Below are 18,459 nucleotides of genomic sequence, written 5' to 3' on the forward strand. Positions count from 1 at the left end.
TGTTAATTCAATTACTTATTTTAAAAAAGGAAATTAAGTTAAAAAAGAAAATAAATTGCAAAAGAAAAACGGAAGGAAAATTCATTGAGTCAATTAGCTAAATAACCACAAAGAAGTTAGAAATTTGGTGAATACACATGATGTGACAAGTTGTGTGTCTAACAACTAAGGTATGATGTTGTGGGATTTAGGGTATTTAGTTAATTAAGAGAAAAGTTATGTATATGGGATGCAATTTCACAAATTCATTTAGCCCCAAACCGCAGACGACGAACCCTAAATCACATCTTCTCCTTTGTCTCTCTCTCGAGAAAATCTGAGAAAATTCACCGGCTATTAATCTCTACGATGCTTCACTTCACCTTCGCTAGTGTTCCTTATTCTTACCTGGCTGATTATACCCATCTTATTTTTACTATCTTGTGAAGGAAGAGCAGCTACTTATGAAAGCCAAAAACATGATTAGGCAGAAAGAAGAAGAAGAAAGAATGCAGAAGCGTCTGGAGTCAATATGGTTATGCTGCAGGTTAGTCCTCTCTGTTCATTATTACTTACATCCTTTAAAATTGTATTTTCTCTTGGTTAGTATTATCAATCACATAATTTTTCAAGCAGAGGACGAGGAAACTGTTTCATCTCAAGACTCATGTGTTACATCACACCCACAGGTTAACATGTTTGTCTTGAGATAAAACAAACATAGCTCTATATTTTTTTAGTTTTTTTTTCTTGAAGGATTTTGATCCTCTGGAAACAATTACATGTAACAATGAAGAGCGGACTATATGGTGGTTTTGTTAAGTTGTATCTTTATTAATTGGTTATTACATTTTCACATCGGTAAAACGTTTTAGAGCTATGAATCTGCATCCATATCAGATGACTGATTATGTGGTATATCTAAAAAATACTCTTTATAGATGGTGAATTTGACTATGATCTTGAGGATATAATGGTGATGGATGCAATATGGCTCTTGGTTCAGGCGATATCTAATACAATTGTTACATTCAACCTTGATGTTTGAAATAGATTAGTTTTGTGGACTAATTGGATATGGTATTGTGTTTTATGTAGGTAGACATGAGAGCCAGGATTCAAGTAAACAAAAGTTAATAACATAGGAGATAAATATTGGGCACAGTGCACCTGCTTTTTCGATATCACATTTTCATTTTGGGATTTTCGTTAAAAACTTAGTTATTTTCCATGTCAATATCAAGTTATGCTTGTTACTATACTCAAGATTGATTTTTTTTTCCCTGTTTAAAGTTGTATTTTATGGTACCGGATTAAATTGAATGTCTTCATGTAGTTTAAAGACAGAGTTACAACGAAAACGTTACTTCCAAATTCTCAATCCCACATCTCAAATTTAACCAACTCAACACTGCACACACTTATCTAGAGATTTTTGACCCGTATTCTTGAAAAGGCTTTGGATTGGTCAGCTTGGAGCCGATCTTAAGATGTCGGGTCTGATCTTCTTTGGTTAATGGCACGCCGTCTATCTCTTCTACCTCCAGTTCTTCAGTGTGATTGCTATAAGACCTTCGTCTTTCCCTTCAGAGTAGTCTGGTAGTTGGAGCGGGAATACTCTTGATCCCCTTTGATTGCCCTTATGCCCTAGTGATGTGCCCCGGTTCGTGGATCAGTCCATTGGAGCCAACCAGCATGGAGATCAGGACGTTCTGAACAATTTGATCGAGGTTCGTTCATCCGACTGTACCGGACACACTGACCGAGTCGTCCCGCGTGCGTCCCGATTGGAGCTTCGGCTGGAACCACGACCAGACGACCGATTTTCCCGTACTGAAGCTCGTCTTCCCCGACCAACTCGACATTCTAAGACCCACAGTCGAGCCAGACTTAGCTTGGGTGGTGAAGAAACCGAAGACGGACATGCATTCTCATCCGGCGGACCATCCGGACAGTCCCACAAGCGTCCTTATCTTTACCCCGTGCATCCATCTGGTTCAGATGAATCTGGACATCTTGACTGGTCTTCTCCATTTTCCGTACCTTGACCAGATCTAGTCTTCTCCATTTTCCGTTCTTTGACCAGATCTAGTCTTCTCCATTTTCCGTGCCTTGACCAGATCTAGTCTTCTCCATTTTCCGTGCCTTGACTAGATCTAGTCAAATTTATATTTTTCTATGCATTGTTTTTCCACATTTTCTTTAATTGTCTTTGACTACAAAACACTATAAATATGTAGTCCCTTTGATGAATAAAAGCAGTTCATTTTGGTTGTTTATTTTTGATTCTTCTTTTCTCTGAGTGAGAGAGAGAGTTCTTAGCTAGTTCATCGGTTTGAGCTGGCTTGTTGATTTGGTGGTCAGCCAATCATCTTTGTGTGTCGTTTGGTGGTTAGCCAACACACTATATTCGTTCTTAGGTGGTTAGCCTTAGATCGTGGGTATATCAAGAGCCATTCTGCATCTCTTGACGATTCTTTCAATCCATCTCAGTTCCAGAAGTTTCATTGCCTTCTCGGATCATATCCAACATCCAGCTAAAGTGATCCTTCCCGATTTAGGGCGTATCACCTAGGATGTAGGGAATTTCACCATCTGGTGAAGAGTCGAAGGGACGGCTCCCATGCTGTGGATCCAAGGCCGTCCCATGATCATATTGTAGGATGAATCGCAGTCAACGGCAAGGAACTTGGTTAACATATTGATCCCTTCAGCGTATACCGGGAGGGTCACCTCTCCGGCGGTCTGCTTGACTTCTCCACTGAACCCTATGAGTGGGGTTATCCTCCGAGTTAGAGCGCTTTCCTCCAGCCCTAGATCCTTGTATGTGGCCTGGAAGATGAACCTTGAAGAACTCCCTCATTAAAAACCTCACCAAGGAAAACCCTTTGGGACAAAACCTTGATGAGGGAAAAAGAGTAGAGCCTCCAAGGCCTAGGGATTGGCCAGTGAGTCTTTGTGCCTTACCAACAATGTAAGGGACACAAAGACTCTGGATCATGGCCTCACACTTTCTTCTCATCACTAACACCTCTCGGACCTCTTCTTAGAACCAGCTTGTGTCTTCCCTTCTCTCATGGCTTCTCACCATCTCCATTCCAAGAACACTTTGTATTATGAAGGAGGAGGGGAAATCCCCCTCTCTCTCTTGGAGAGTTACAATCTGTCACAAACAGCTTATTTATAAGCTTTACAAGTTTTTAAAACCAGAAACCTAAATCTAATGGTTCCTAATGACTCTTGAAGGATGGATGGCTGAGATGAGGAGTTGGATCAGTCCCAATCTACGTGATACATCTTGATTGGTGGAGAGAGAGCTGGCGCCTGATTGGATGAGGAGGCTTGGCTCTGATCGGTGCTTCTAAGGCTCCTCTGAATCTTTCCTTGTATCTGTCCAGATACATAGTCAAGGCTGGTCTTTCCTTTACAGCAACAGCCAGCCTGTCTTGGACCAAAGTAGCCAATCATCACCAAGAGAGCTCCCATTGGTCGCTTGCTTCCATGCTATCCACAAGGCATCTTCTCTTGATGCTCTTTTGATTCCACACGACCAGATCATGCTTATCAGCCCTAAGTATGCACAAAGCCTCCAGGAGACGTTCTGATCACGCCCTAACTTTGCACAACTTGGCCCGGACTTTGCACAATCCCAAAACACCTCAAATGGTCGAGTTGTGCACTCTCGGGTTGTCCCGGTCCGTACAGGTCTGTACCAATCTGTACGGCCTCGCCCTAACCTTGCACACTCGCCCATTTTCTCCCAAACACACTTCTAAGTCCCTCCTGAACTTGGCCCTATCTTTGCACAGCTATATGAGCACTTCTAGACACTTTTAGACACTCCCAAAGCCTTGACATTCAATCTCCGGATGTCTTGCCCTATTCTTGCTCAAGACTCAATCTCAACTCAACACTTCACCACTCCATTTCTTTTCTTCAAGTTAACACTCCCCCTCAAGCTTGACTATAGAAGATCCTTGGCACGTTCTCCATTTCGACATCAAGGAGGTAATGAGGAGGCCAACAGTTCAAGGGCAGGTGTTCTACATTGAAGAGATGGACGCCCTTGCTGATGAACTCCTTGAAGAGTTGTCACTAGAGGACCCTCTACAGCATGCTTTGACAGTAGGGAAAGGGGCTGAGGTGATTGAGAACCTGGAGAGTACTGCCTATGGGATGATGCTTGATTCACACCAGGGGTTTGTCAGTAAGGATCAGTACGAAGAGCTTCCCCAGATGGTTCACCAAGAAGTTTCAGTCACTCAACAAGAGGACACCCAGCAAAAATTAGGGTTTATCTTTCTTGTATTCTTGTCGACTTGTACTTTTTCGGCCAACTCCCTGAGCACCGGCTTGTTTCACCGTCTGTTTTCTTATTTGTAATCGACAAAACCCTTTCTCATCTAATAAAACGTCTTCGTAATAATCCACTGATGAGTTTGTCTCTTTTATTTGTTTCCGACCAAATTTGGTTCAGACAAACGTTTATTAAATATTTGTCATGTAATAGCATAACTAACCATCGTATTTATAAAAGCAAAACTATGTTGGAACAAAAACAGTAGACTCAAACGTATAAGAAGATAAATCATTTTTAAATATGGCTCGATTAGCCAATTTTTCCAGAATAAATACATTTCCGGTTTATATTATTTTTGGTCACTAGGCCGACAAAAAGAAACAATTTTGGTCAGTGCAAATGGAAAAAAAGAAAAGAAAAGAAAAGGATTTGCTTTGTTTGTACGAGCTATCTCAAGTGCCAATCAACCACAACAGCTTATTTTTCCTCCCCCTCCTCCATTTTCTATTGGTATCCTCTCCCTCCCATCACAAATTATCTCTGCCAAAACGCCATTGATTCGATTCGAGTCGACTTCTCAGCTCATCATTTCTTTTTCTGGGAAGCGAGGCTTCTGGGTATCAATCAATTAGAATTTCGTTAATGGAGAAAGGCATCTTTTTGTTGGTGTTGGTGATTCTGTTTGGGAATTTAATGTTCACTGCCGTCGACGGCGTATCCGTTAGGGTTCCGATTTGTGCTATGAGGTCTGTTAAAGATTACGCCTTAGGGTTTCGAGAGCAGTCCTGTCCATTTTATGGTGATGAATTAGCCGACCGTCCTCATTTCGTTGTCGTCACTGAGGTAATAACATCCGCATGAAATTTTCTATCTTTCTTTGTTAATGTCTGAATGTTTTGCCTTACTGGTGGTGAAGGGTGACGAGCGTTGGTTGCAAACAGCTTTGGATATGATTCATAAGAACAAGTGTGACTATGTGGCTTTGCTCTTCTATGCTTCATGGTGTCCTTTCTCAAGGTCTTTTACTCCGAGTTTTGATCTCATCTCTTCTCTCTACTCATCAATTCCTCACTTTGCAATTAAGGAATCGTCCGTTAAGCCAAGGTTGGTTAATAAAGTCACAATCTTTTAAGCTGGTTTTAGATTGTAATTGCTTTGTTTGTGGTTGGTGCAGTACTCTCTCTAAGTATGGTGTTCATGGGTTTCCTACTCTCTTACTTATGAATTCAACTATGCGGGCACGATACCGAGGGACCCGAATGCTTGATTCTCTTGTTGCTTTCTACAGAGATGTTACTGGTAAGATGTTACATGTTCCACTATCTATCAGAAGTTGCAGAATAGTCAAATGGTAAACATTGTTGCGATTGTGATCCTGCTGTTAGCTGTTTATCTAGTCTTTTCTTTTTTAATTAGCTCAGTTAGTGAACTAACAAGGAAATTGGTAGGCATTGAAACGCTGGATAAGACTTCTCTCGAGAAGAGCTTATTGGTTCCTCATCTCGGGAACGAAAACAACACTGAGCCAGAGAACTGCCCTTTCACATGGGCCAGATCGCCTGAGAATATGCTTCGACAAGAAACCTATCTAACTCTTGCTACTGTATTCGTACTGTTGAGATTGCTCTATTTCGTTTTCCCTGCACTGGTTGTGTTTGCCAAGTTTACTTGGCCACGGATTGCTCAAAACATGAGATTAGAAAGCCTGCAAGAACATACCGTCGGATTTCTGAGCCGACTGTGCATGTATCTTAAAGAGCCTTGCAAGAGGAGCAATCTGCAGGGAGGAGCCATGAACGCTAGAGCATGGGCCTCCAAGTCTTTAGCAACTGTCTCCATTGGGGAGGCCAGCTCATCAAACAGCAGAGCAAGTTCAGCTTCTCAATGACTTGAAACGTCTAAGAGATGGCAAATGTAACCAGCTAAAATGTTTGGGTGTATCACGCATATGTTACAGCTTTTCAAGATAAAGTTGTCTCTTCCATGTATAATCAGCTGCTCCTGGAGAGGGGTTAATTCATAGCAAATTATTTTGTAGCAAAAAATCAGTCATGACAATATTCTATTAGCCAGCTCGTGATTTTCTGTCAATATTGAATCCTAAAGTGTGCTTTTAACTTCCTCAAGCAGTTTCACATAGAATGATCGATCAAAGGAATATTACAAATACATAAGCCAAAGACTTGAAACAATCTATTTGGTTAGTCTCCAAGCCTTGTTTTTCCACCAATCAGTCAAGCTCTACAACAGAGACATCATTCTTCAGGATCTGCAATTTAACCAAGTTTATAATCAAATCTGCGTAACATGATCAACATCCACAAAGAAGATGTAGCAAAAGTTCTTTTTTCCATTACCTGTGAAATATAATCTTTAACTCTCTCGCTAACTTGCGCATCTAAAGCTCTCTCAGCAAGATCGTAGAACAGAGTATTACCCTCTGGGCCACTCACTTTCTCCTTGTGCAAGAACCTGTCCAAATGAAGAAGCATTTTAGGAGGAATTACCAAAGACCAAAATATCTTCATCTAATTCTCTAACAGATATCACCTTTGTTGCACTAACGTCTCAAGGGCCTGCTTGTTGCTCCCAAACACAGGATTATGCTCATCACTTTCGTGCAGTCCCATTCTCCTCAAATGGTGCCAAAGGGTTTCTATGGAACACACTACCATTTTACTTAGGAACAAATGCAAAAGACAAGGACAAATCAGACATACCTTCAGGTATTTTTCCTCCTGCAAGCTGCACAACAGCAAGAACCGCAAACGTAAAGCCAGTCATAGGACTCGTTGTTTCTTCAACCACATGTTTCCTAAACACTTCAATCGGCAATTGACTAACGAGCACATACGATTTCGAGTCAGCATTACCTGGAGGAACCAACATGTTAGCTAAATCAAAAAGTCGCTACTTTTTTATCAACCAGTGTCGTCTCACTTTGTGACTGAGGAAGCCTTGTTTGAGCATTAGAACAAGTCCTAGAGCGTTGAAGCTCTTTCAAATCATAACCGAACACACTTGAGAGCTTGGTCTTAGCTTCGTTGATCACGGAGGCGGCCAGGTTACGCTGACGATAGTTCTTGGTAACAATCTGAGTCAAATCTTCTCTTTTAATAGGGCATCCTGAGTTTTGATGGGACTTGAAGAGTAGGAATCTAATCACCTCCGAAACAAGCTTATCCGTTTCCTGATTTTTTCAAATTCCTTTCAAACAACAATCTCCGATATATAATAATAAATAGGAAGAAAGTGAAACAGTACCTCCTTCGATATACCAAATTGAGAAAGAGCATCTGCTTCATCAGCCATTCTGCAATTGGGTTTCACAAGATTAGGCTTAAATTGAACTTATTCAGAGAGAAATTCCTATGTTTTCGAGAGCAACTAGATTATTATAATTGATCAATCGCGAGAGATTTATTCACCTGAAGAAACTGGGAGATGTAGAATCGGAGACGATTATGCTTCGAAACCCTAATTTATTGTGAATCTATTGGCGGGAGAAAAAGGTACAAGGCCAAAACAGTCTCTGATTCAGCAAGAGGGTTTAAGAGAAGGTATGGGAAGCCCACAAATCTTACGGTTGAGATTAGGCCTGGGATTTTTATCCATACCCGAATATCCGAACCGGAACCGACCCGAAATGGACCGGTTCGGTTCGGTTTCGGTCCTAGACAATTTATCCGATGGATATTAGTGTTAATTATCCGTGGGTATCGGTTCGGTTTCGGTTTTTACCCGAAACCGAACGGGTACCCGTTTAACCCGAATTCTATGTTTAAAAAACATGGATTTGTATCTTCTGAGGGTTGAACCCGGGTTGGATAGGCAAAGCAACAACTGTTATACCACTAGACTAGTTCAACTTTGTTGTATTTAATACATGTTACTAATATATATACGATTTCTATTTACTTTTCCTTAAAAAAATAAAAAAAATAAATAAAAAACTGGTATATAATTATTTTATTTTACAAATATTTATATAATTCACATAAGAAACGGGTATCCGGAACCGACCCGAAACCGGTAGTACCCGATCCGAAATCCGAACCGAAATCTACTAAGTACTCATTGGGTATAGAATTCATTTATCCGAAAAACCCGGACCCGATCGGTTCCTATCCGAATCCGAACCGAATATCCGAAATCCCAGCCCTAGTTGAGATTTCCTTCTTACTGGCAAGCAGCCATCCCTTTCAGATTACTCGTCGTTTTAGATTTCGACACACAGATTAAAAAAATATTTAATATTATATATTTACTAGATAAAAAATATTATTTTCAATACATCTAACCACATTTTAACCAATTGAAAAATAGATTATAATAATAAAACGACACTTATTTTGAAACAAAAATTTTACACTATAACAACGGTAAGTAATCTGAAAGGGAGGGAGTAATAACTTTAGTTTTCATAAAGCTGGCGTTCGATTTTAAGTTCTTTGAAAAAAAAAAAAATAGTTTGTGTAGCCAATTTAAGAATTGGTTAATATCCACGAAACTTCAATTCCAATCCAATTCTAGATTTTCAGATGATTTTTCTTAGTGTGGATAAAAATTGTTGATATTTCTAGGTTTTTTGGATAACATATAAGGCAACTCAAAATAATTTGAAATGTTTCAAATACAAAAGATATTAAATAATTCTCTTTTTTTTGATAATTTAACCTTTTTTTTAACTCCGAGAAATCATATTATTTGGACCAACCAAACCACCATCACAAATGCTATTATGAGGTTGATTGTTTTGAAATGGTTTTTGATTTTCTAAAAACTATTTTTTATCCAATCAAAATTTTAGAAAAGTAGATTCCTTAAATTTTAGGGAAACTGTTTTTTCATAGTTTTACTTCCCAACACATAAAATCTAAAATCCATGTTTTAGTAGTTTTTCCCTACTGCAAGAATAATTTTTTTTATTCTTTTTATTTTCCCAAACATTATTAGCTTCTTTTTTTTAAACCTATTTACAAAAAGTTATTGGAATTTTTTAAGTAAGTTAATTTTATAATGTTTTAAATAGTATTTTTTATTTATAAATTTCATTAAATTTGTTACTAACATATTTAAATAGTTTTTTGTATTATAAATTTGTTACTAACATAATTAATAAAATATATATAAAATTTAAAACTGAAAAATCATCATTCAAGTTTTTCTAAAAACTAAAACTATAGCAAAATCAAATATTTATAATAAATATTTTATTGAATTTTTACCAAAACCAAAATAAAAGTTTTTCATGTTTGTTGTCAAAAACTTGGCGATGGCAATATTTGCATCTATATAGATTTACGATAGTTTTATTTTGTATTTACAGTTTTTGTTTTGAAAAAAAATTATAAAATAAGTTTATGTGTATTTTGATGATAATATTTTATATTTTATATTTATTGTTTTTAGATTAAAGTGATAATAATAGTTTTATTTTTTCATTTAAAATCAAAAACTAAAAACCAAAATCTAATACAATCATTCATGATTTTGAAAAAACCCAAAACTATTGCAAAATCAAAAACTAAAAACTAAAAACCAAAATCTAAAATCTAAAATCTAAAATTTAAAAACCAAAAACCTTGTAGATTCTAGAGTAGTTTTTAGTTTTAGTTTTTCCAAAATCTAGTTTTCACCCAATCAAGATTTAAGTAAAGTAGATTTCCTATTTTATAGGGAATTTAGATTTTCAACTCTTTAATCATTTTTTACATAAAAACCAAAATCCACATTTTATGGGTTTTCCCAAGTGATGCGACAGTTTTCATCATTTTGCAATGCATTAATTATTTTATATAAAAAAGAATCACATCTAAAATTAAAAAAACACATCAACAAATGGTTTACAAATAATATTTATTATCTACAACTCAAACTTGAGAGTCTTTTTAGGTAAGTTAAATCCATGATATAATAACTAATATTTTGTACCACGAATCCCAAAGAAAAGTTAATTAAATTTGTTAATTGTAAATATTATATATTTATTACCTCTAAATTTATTTTTTATTTTAAAACCCAAGGAAAATTTAATTAAATCTTCTTATAACATTTTAATTATGAAAATTTTATACACTTCTAAAAATATATTTAAAATCTGGTTTAGTTTATTTTTAAAAAAGTAACTATTTTCTGTGGTAATATTTAGTACTATTTATAATTGTATAGTAAATAATATGTTATTATTAATAGTTTTATTTTATTAATTTTTAATTTTTTGCAGAAAATATTAATTTTATAAAAAACATTTACTTTGTAAACGCTACATTTATCCTAAAACACATGAATAAAAATTATAAAACAATTTTTAGGTAGATTAATTTTATAATTATTTAAATAATAATTTATACTATAAAATTTACATTAAGTTAAATTTGTTAGTTATAATTATTATACATTTATTACAAAATATTGTTTTATTTAAAAACTAACTATTAGTTTTTATGTTAAAATATTTGAATAACATATATATGTATTTTTACCAGTTTTAAAAATATAACTATTTTAATTTTATTTCACAATGATAATGTTATTTTTTTATTTTAAAATATTTTTAAAAAAATTATGTATGCTTTGATGATAGTATTTTATTTTTTATTTTTCAAGAATAGATATTTTACTATTCATAATATTTAAAATTTATTTTCTTTTAAAAGCAAAAACCAGAAACTAAAAACCAAAATCAAAAACCACCAATCAAGTTTTTCAAAAAACCAAAATCTACTGCAAAATCAAAAACCAAAAACTAAAAACCAAAAACTAAAAACCAAAAACCCAAAACCAAAATCCAAAAACCAAAATCTAGAATCTAACAAAACAATCATCACCTTAGTTTTTTGGTTTTTGTTTCTCCAAAATCTATTTTTTATCCAATCAAGATTTTCAAAAAATGGATTCCCTAAAATATAGGGAAACTAGTTTTTTTTTCAAATAACTGTTTTATTAACACAAAAAAACAAAAAACAATTTTTCAAGGGTTTTTTACTATTCACGGTTGTTTTCAGGCTTTTTCCTTTTTCTGTATTTACCCATTAATATAGGAAAAATAAATAAAAATGCTAATTACTTAAAAATAAGATTCAAATCTGTGTTTTATTGTGACAGTGTGTCTAGTATATTCATAGGCTGTCAAGAAATTTTTTTTCTGAAATAATTAGTATATACGGTTTTTGGTGAAAATAGTATAAACATAAGCATCAATTTTATATGTATTCTAATTGAATTTACTACAGTGTGAATGATATTCTACCTAATGAAATCAATCTTTTTATAAAAAAATTGATCTTCATAAATTTTTTGTTTTTGCTTTACTATAGTGAACTACACAATAAATCATATACAATTTAAAAATTAGCAATAAAAAATTCAATAATTCAAAGTTAACTATTAAAATAATATGTAAATATTACTATTAATAAATTTTGTATTATTTATAAAATTAGTTTGCATCATTTTACTATATGAATTATAAGACTTTATAACCAATATAATACTTAGTATATAAGAACATTTTAAAAAAAACTTGTCAATAAAATAAAAGTAATTATTAAAACTAGTTTTATGTAAAGTTAAGTCAAGTACTTAAAAATAATAGAAAACTTATAAAATTAAATAAATTACAAATCAATTAGAGAAAATAAAATATACAGAAAAATTAAAATTAAAAAAAAAACAAATATCAAAATCCAAAAATCAGAATCTAAAACCACAATTCATGTTTTTGAAAAAGCTAAAAGCTACTACAAAATCTAAAACCAAAAGCTAAAAACTAAAATCCAAAAACTAGAAATTATAAGCCAAAAGCAAAAACCAAAATGTAAAATCTAAGTAAACAATCATCACCTAAAAACTAAAATCCGAAAACCATTGAAACAATCATCACCATATGTCTAAATTTTAAACACCAAAAAACAAAAACAGACCAAACACCAAAACAAAACAAATGTAAAAATAAAGCATAGAACTCTTCATTGCCGCGAGAGTAAGACCCCAATCCATAAGTGGTCTAAGAACTCATCGCATATGTTTATTTGCTTCAACCAGTCCAACGAAGAGTTCTATGCTTTATTTTTACATTTTGGGACCAAACCTGCGGTCCTAAAAATTAATCCGATTTTATCCTGCTATTTTGTAGACCCGTTTGGACTGTCATTTTTGGACTGGTTGAAGCAAACAAACATATGCGATGAGTTCTCAGGTCTTGACCGCAGGTTTGAAGAAATGGACCGCGAGTTTGGCCCAAAAAAACTTACTTCGGGACGGGTTTGGACTGTCATTTTTGGGACCCATAAAATAGCAAGGCTTGATGGCAGATACTAACTGGATTTTCCAAATGCGGATTGGGCTTTGGCACTAGTGCGGGACACGCGTAAGACCGCGACAGTAATGTAAGCTTTCATCTCTTTGACTTGCTCAGAGAGAAAGAGAAGTGGGAAATGGCGATTCGGGAGGCGATCCATTACTGGAGCCACTACCGGAGCTTCTCTGCTTCTGCGATCCACCACCAAAGCTTTTCTTCTTCTTCGAGCCACTACCGGAGCTTCTCTTCTTCTTTGATCCACCGCCAGAGCTTCTCTTTGTTAGAGTAAACCAAGAAAGAGCCCAGCCCAAGACAGTAATAAAGGCCCAAGACCAGATGAAGCCTCAACCTCACCAACCGTCTTCAATTCTGTCTGTTTTGTCGCCTTGTGGAGCAGAGGAGATCATTACGGTTTCGCCTGAGCAGAGTCACAACAACAATAGCTTTGCTCCACTCTTATTGTCTTGTGCTGGCTAGTTGGAGCCTTACCTTTACAGCTGTTAGTCGTGTATCTAGATCTTTCTATGAGCTCTTTATATGAGCTCTGCTTCATCTTTTGTAAATTAATTAAGTGAAGTATTATTCAGGGAAACCTCTTGAGTTCATCTTCCTTCACATGGTATCAGAGCCATCTAAACCTTAACATGTATTGATGGCGGATCCGGTGAATCCTTATCCTTTTCCGAAGAACATTCATGTCTTGAACTCAGTCACTCTAAAGCTCAATGACAGTAACTACTTGCTTTGGAAAACCCAGTTTGAGTCCCTACTTTCGAGTCAGAAGCTGTTAGGGTTCGTGAATGGTGCAGCGGCGCCTCCGGCAGCAACGTGTGTGGTGGTTCATGGTACTGAAAATGTCGAGGAGAACAATCCCTTGTTCGACTCATGGTTCTGTACTGATCAACTGGTCAGGTCGTGGTTGTTTGGTACTCTCTCTGAAGAAGTGCTTGGATCTGTTCATACTCTTCCCACATCCAGAGAAGTCTGGATCTCGCTGGCTGATAACTTCAACAAGAGCTCCATTTCTTGTGAGTTCTTGATGTTAGGAGTTTTCAAGGCTCCTAAGACAAATGTTGTAGTATAAAAGATTGTCGAACCAGTTCTGAGGGATATCAAAGCACCGAGAATGCAAGTACTCACTTAATCTAAGTGCAACCAATGATTTAGATGGGTTTTAAGCTACTACTAAACTAGAAAGCAATAACAGAATGATACTTTCTTAACTAAGGGAAAAGAGAACTCATGGGCATAGGGATTAGACCTTGGGTGATCAAGTATCGAACTAAGGATGGCAAATGATCAATCAAACTATCAACCTTAAGCCTAGACACAATTCTAAACAAGCTCTATGTCTAGATGAATGCTCATTTGCTAACATATCTCAAACATCAAATGTCTTTGGTTGAATAATATGAAAGCAATCATTACTAACAAGTCTATTAGCTATCTTAGCATCTTTAACAACAAATGTCTTTGGCAAAGTATACTAAAAGCCTAGGAGAGTTGTCTCGGGCATTTCATCGAACACCTTTCGGGTGAGAAATGCCTAAGGATCAACAACTGAGTGGCCAACTCAGAAGATGCATTATGATTACTCTACTAGCAAGGAAATACGAATGATCTACACTAAAACATCCTAGCTCTAACCTAATCACCCTTAATCTCCCTAACCCATGAATTCAAAAGGTGATTACTCACTAATCTCCATGATTCCTCTTAAACCCATATTGGATTTCAGATTAACCATGTAGAGAAATAGATAAGAAATCAACAAGAACACAAGAACATAACAAATCAAAATCCAAGAGATGAACTTCTCAAGAGAGTTCTTGTGTATTTCTCAATAGATCAAAAGATAAAAGATAATCTGCCTCTGGTGGCTACAAAAGATGTTTAAAACATAGGTTTTAGAAATGTAAAACGTGCATAATGAAATGACCAAAAGGCCCTTAAGTAAAATAGAAATCGAGCAGATAATAGGCGCGGAGCGACCTCGGCATGTCGCTCCGGCACGTCGCTCCGGCCTTCGGGAGCGACCTCAGTGGGTCGCTCTGAGAGGTCGCTCCAGGCTTCGCTTCGTGTCGTCTCGCCATAGAGACGCGAGCGACCTCGGGGTGTCGCTTTGGGAGGTCGCTCCGAGAGGGGTGTGAGATGCGAGCGACTTCGTGGTGTCGCTCCGGGAGGTCGCTCTGAGATCGGGAGCGACCTTGGTAGGTCGCTCTGAGAGGTCGCTCCAGGGTCATCTAAGACTGTTCGGAGTAATGAGAACGCGAGCGACTTCATGGTGTCGCTTTAGGAAGGTCGCTCTGAGAAGTGGGACACAGCGACTTCGTGATGTCGCTCCGGGAGGTCGCTCCCATGCTCGGTTCGTCCAATGGTCACCTTTTCACCTCTTTTGAGCTCCAAATAACCTCATGTGGTACTCCAGTACCTAATAGAGACTCATGTATGCAAAATGCAACCTAAACATGTCTAAATCCTAATCTATATGATGAAAATGCTCATGGATGAATGGATAAAACAATGTAAATATGCAAGATATCAACTCCCCCAAACTTGTTCTTTTACTTGTCCACAAGTGAACTTTCTAGAACTCATAGGGAGAGAGGTTGAAGGAGGGAGCACATAGCCAAAAGAAACACAACTAGCACACTCTCTTATTACACTCTAGCTTCTCTAGGCCTATCTTAACTCTTTTTGTTCTTACACTCATCATCAAGCATCCACACATTCAAATCAACCAACTCTCACATTCATTAAGCACAAAACATCAGGTGAATTCTTGCAAATGGTCAGTTGGTCCAAGTCATTTGGTTGGGTAAGGGAAGGCTTTTATTCAAGTGATTCAAGAGGTTCAAAACATATGATCTTTAAGGTGGTTTACTCTCAAAACAAGTAGCCTTGACATTGCACATAATATATCTAAGAAAGGGATCAACTCATGCATACAATGCTCAATCTCCATTGTTCTACCCTTTTCCCAAACATACAATTACACAATCATTCCCAAATGTCAAACCCAACTCACATCTCTCACCAAAAGATCCTAAGAACATCAACTCTTTCTCTTTGAAATCTACAAGGGATTTTTCACAACCTCAAAACATTTCTTAGCTCTTAACAACTTTGCTAGCCCCCTTTTTTTTTTTTTTTTTTTTTTTTTTCGTTTTTTCTTTTTCCTTTATATTTTTTTTTTTTTTTTTTTTTTTTTTTTTTTTTTTTTAGGCTGGGGGCCAAGACTTTTCAAAACTTGAGCTAGAGGCTTCTCTACTTATCCCAATAAAACAATTCACTTAAGCACAAAGAGTCTATTCTTTTCCTTTTCATTCCTCCCAAATCATAATCACAACACTCACCCCCCACCTATAGCTAGACAATAGAGTGCCCAATCTAGCAAGAATGAAGATCAAGCATTGTCGTTCCCGATACTCTCAACATTATGCACATGTAAGACTTTCCGAAAAAGGCCTCACTCATCAAACAATGAAAGCTTAAAAGGAGGGAAGGGTTTTGGGAGTGGTCTACCACTAGAGTTTGTCAAAATAAGATTGGCATAAAGGATGTGACAACTCAAGTGTGTATAGCCATGACTCAGTACACAAGGGACCATGAGCAAGAGGCATTAAGTTCGTTCAGTTCAAATAAGGTTGTAGTTGGCTTCAAAGACTGAGTTTCAGCAATCAACAAGTTTCAGGAAGAGTTTTCAAGGCTCGAAACATACAAGTCTTTTTGAGAGGTGCAAAAGCTACTCAGGTGCAACGTAGTGTTCTTTACAAGGCATTTAAAATCATTGCTCCCAATGCATGTGAATGCAACCTATATGCTCTAGACTCTCCTAGAAATGCAAATGATGCAAACTAAATGATTGATTTTTTTTTTTTTTTTTTATATGCAAATAGGTATGCAATGCATGACTCAATGAAACAACATCAAAGCAAACATGATCAAATACTTGGTACCTCCCCCAAACTTGAGTTACACAGTCTCTGTGTTGTCAAGTAGAGAGAGAGATACCGAAAAGAAGACTAATATGCAAAAATAAAATGGTATATACAGGGGAGTGTGGTGGGTTACCTTCTATGGGGAATGAGTAGAGGGAGATGATCCCTCCTCGTCGTCCTCAGGTGGTAACTCTTCAAGGTGCTCATCAGCAGGAGTGTCCATCTCTTCAATGTAGAAGGCTTGCCCGAACACAGTTGGTTTCCTCATTTTCCTCTTGATGTCAAAGTGGAGGATGTTCTCTTTACCCAAATGGAGATCAATCGTGCCTTCCTTCACATTAACAATAGCTCCTGCTGTAGCTAAGAATGGTCTTCCTAGAATCAATGGATCTTGAGCCTCCTCACCCATCTCAAGCACCACAAAATCTGTAGGTATCTCATACCTTCCAATCTTCACAGGGAGGTCCTCTAAGATGCCCACAGGATACTTCACTGAACGATCAGCTAACACCAGAGAGAGTCTACACTTCTTGTACTGGGTGAATCCAAGCTTCTTTGCAACAGACAAAGGCATCAAGCTGACACTAGCTCCCAAATCGCAGAGACTTTTCTCAAATACCATAGGTCCAAGAGCACAAGGTAGTGTGAAGCTTCCTGGATCCTCTAATTTCTCTGAACATCAAGCCTCTGGATGATGGCATTGCACTCATGGGTAAGAATCATCATGCCTTCCATCTCCTTCTTCTTTGCAGCTACAGCATCTTTCAAGAACTTGCTGTATTGAGGAATCAACATAAAAGCATCGATGATGGGCATTGCAACCTGAGCTTCACTCATTTGCTTCTCAAACAGAGCCTTGTATTTCTCTAGCAGCTGCTCTTGAATCTACCAGGGAATGGAAGTTTGGGTTCATAGGGAGGAGGAACAAAAGAACTTTCACTTGCTGGAGTAACAACTTCACCATCTTTTACTGTCTTCTTCTCTTCCCCAACCTTTCCTTTACCTTTGGCTTCCACTATCTTTCCAAGATCTCGTCATTGATCTTCTCATCAACAATCACCACTTCATCATCTATGTTGATGGCAACCCCCTCACCTAGTTTCTCAGCATCCTTGGTGAGGGTTTTAGGAGGTAACTGTTTACCACTCCTAAGGGTGATAGCTTTGGCCTCCTTGGGGTTTTGGTCAGACTTTCCAGGTAGAGATCCTTGCTGGCGATTCTGGTGAGTGTTCATGGAAGCAAACTGATTCTCTAAATTCCTGACTGTAGAAGCAAGGTGAGAGAATTTGTTGTTGAGCTCATTGTAGCTCCCATCAATCTTGGTATGAAGGTTCTTCAACTCATAACCAACATGCTTCTCACTTCTAGTCTGAGACTCCAAGATTTGTTTCAGTAAGGTATCAGTGCTGCTCTCTTGGGGAGCAGAGGAACCAGACGAGGGGTTTTGCTGAGGCTGATAGCTGCCTTGCTGGTTGTTTCTAGGCGGATAACCACTCTGTTGGTTGTTGGGATAGGATTTCTGTTGGTAGTTGTTGTACTGAAAGTTGGGCTCCTTTTTGTACCAGCTACCATTGTTGTTGATGAAACACAACTCTTCCTGACCTTCCAAACCCTCAACCTCATTGACAGCAAGTGGATCTTCCTGCCTGGAGTTACCAACAAACTTCAGCTGCTCTTGGGTGGCTTTTTCAGCAATGAGAAGGTCGATCTTGTCTTCCAAAGCTTTGATCTCTTTCCTCGTCTGCTTATCATCTGTTCTACTGCCTCTGTCGTGGTCTCCACTGTAGACTGCATCACTCTTTACCATGTTGTCAACCAGCTCTTCTGCATCCTCCTCAGTTCTCCCCAAGAAAAACCCATTGCTAGCTGTATCCAGTCTGGCTCTGTACTTAGGAAGAGCACCACGGTAGAATGTGCTCAGCAAGCTCTCCTTAGAA

The 18,459-nt window shown here is 37.3% G+C and overlaps 2 protein-coding genes and 1 long non-coding RNA gene across 4 annotated transcripts; 2 read left to right on the forward strand and 1 right to left on the reverse strand.

The window, feature by feature from the left end:
- The first annotated feature begins 217 nt into the window (after positions 1 to 217).
- On the forward strand, positions 218 to 1,353 carry LOC106418865. Its single transcript, XR_001283762.3, has 3 exons — positions 218 to 526; positions 616 to 668; positions 1,078 to 1,353. It is a non-coding gene; the product is annotated as an uncharacterized LOC106418865 (long non-coding RNA).
- A 3,320-nt stretch (positions 1,354 to 4,673) lies between these two features.
- On the forward strand, positions 4,674 to 6,370 carry LOC106418966 (5'-adenylylsulfate reductase-like 4). The gene is made up of 4 exons (XM_013859700.2): positions 4,674 to 5,122; positions 5,196 to 5,383; positions 5,454 to 5,578; positions 5,728 to 6,370. The coding sequence occupies exons 1-4, from the start codon at positions 4,922 to 4,924 to the stop codon at positions 6,165 to 6,167; spliced, it is 954 nt and encodes a 317-aa protein (XP_013715154.2). The 5' UTR covers positions 4,674 to 4,921; the 3' UTR covers positions 6,168 to 6,370.
- Positions 6,371 to 6,372: 2 nt separating this feature from the next.
- LOC106418967 (non-structural maintenance of chromosomes element 3 homolog) lies at positions 6,373 to 8,424 on the reverse strand. Of its 2 annotated transcripts, none has more exons than XM_013859701.3 (7): positions 7,708 to 8,424; positions 7,544 to 7,592; positions 7,220 to 7,469; positions 7,000 to 7,152; positions 6,830 to 6,935; positions 6,637 to 6,751; positions 6,373 to 6,548 (listed from the first exon to the last, which is right to left on the reverse strand). In XM_013859701.3, exons 2-7 carry the CDS (start codon positions 7,589 to 7,591, stop codon positions 6,510 to 6,512), a joined length of 711 nt encoding a protein of 236 aa, XP_013715155.1. In that variant the 5' UTR covers position 7,592; positions 7,708 to 8,424; the 3' UTR covers positions 6,373 to 6,509. The 2 variants fall into 2 exon arrangements, with proteins under 2 accessions (XP_013715155.1, XP_022545564.1); XM_022689843.2 differs by having other exon boundaries at positions 6,830 to 6,947.
- Positions 8,425 to 18,459: the final 10,035 nt, after the last annotated feature.

Source organism: Brassica napus, chromosome A8, assembly GCF_020379485.1.
Source record: "Brassica napus cultivar Da-Ae chromosome A8, Da-Ae, whole genome shotgun sequence".
Lineage (NCBI taxonomy): Eukaryota > Viridiplantae > Streptophyta > Magnoliopsida > Brassicales > Brassicaceae > Brassica > Brassica napus.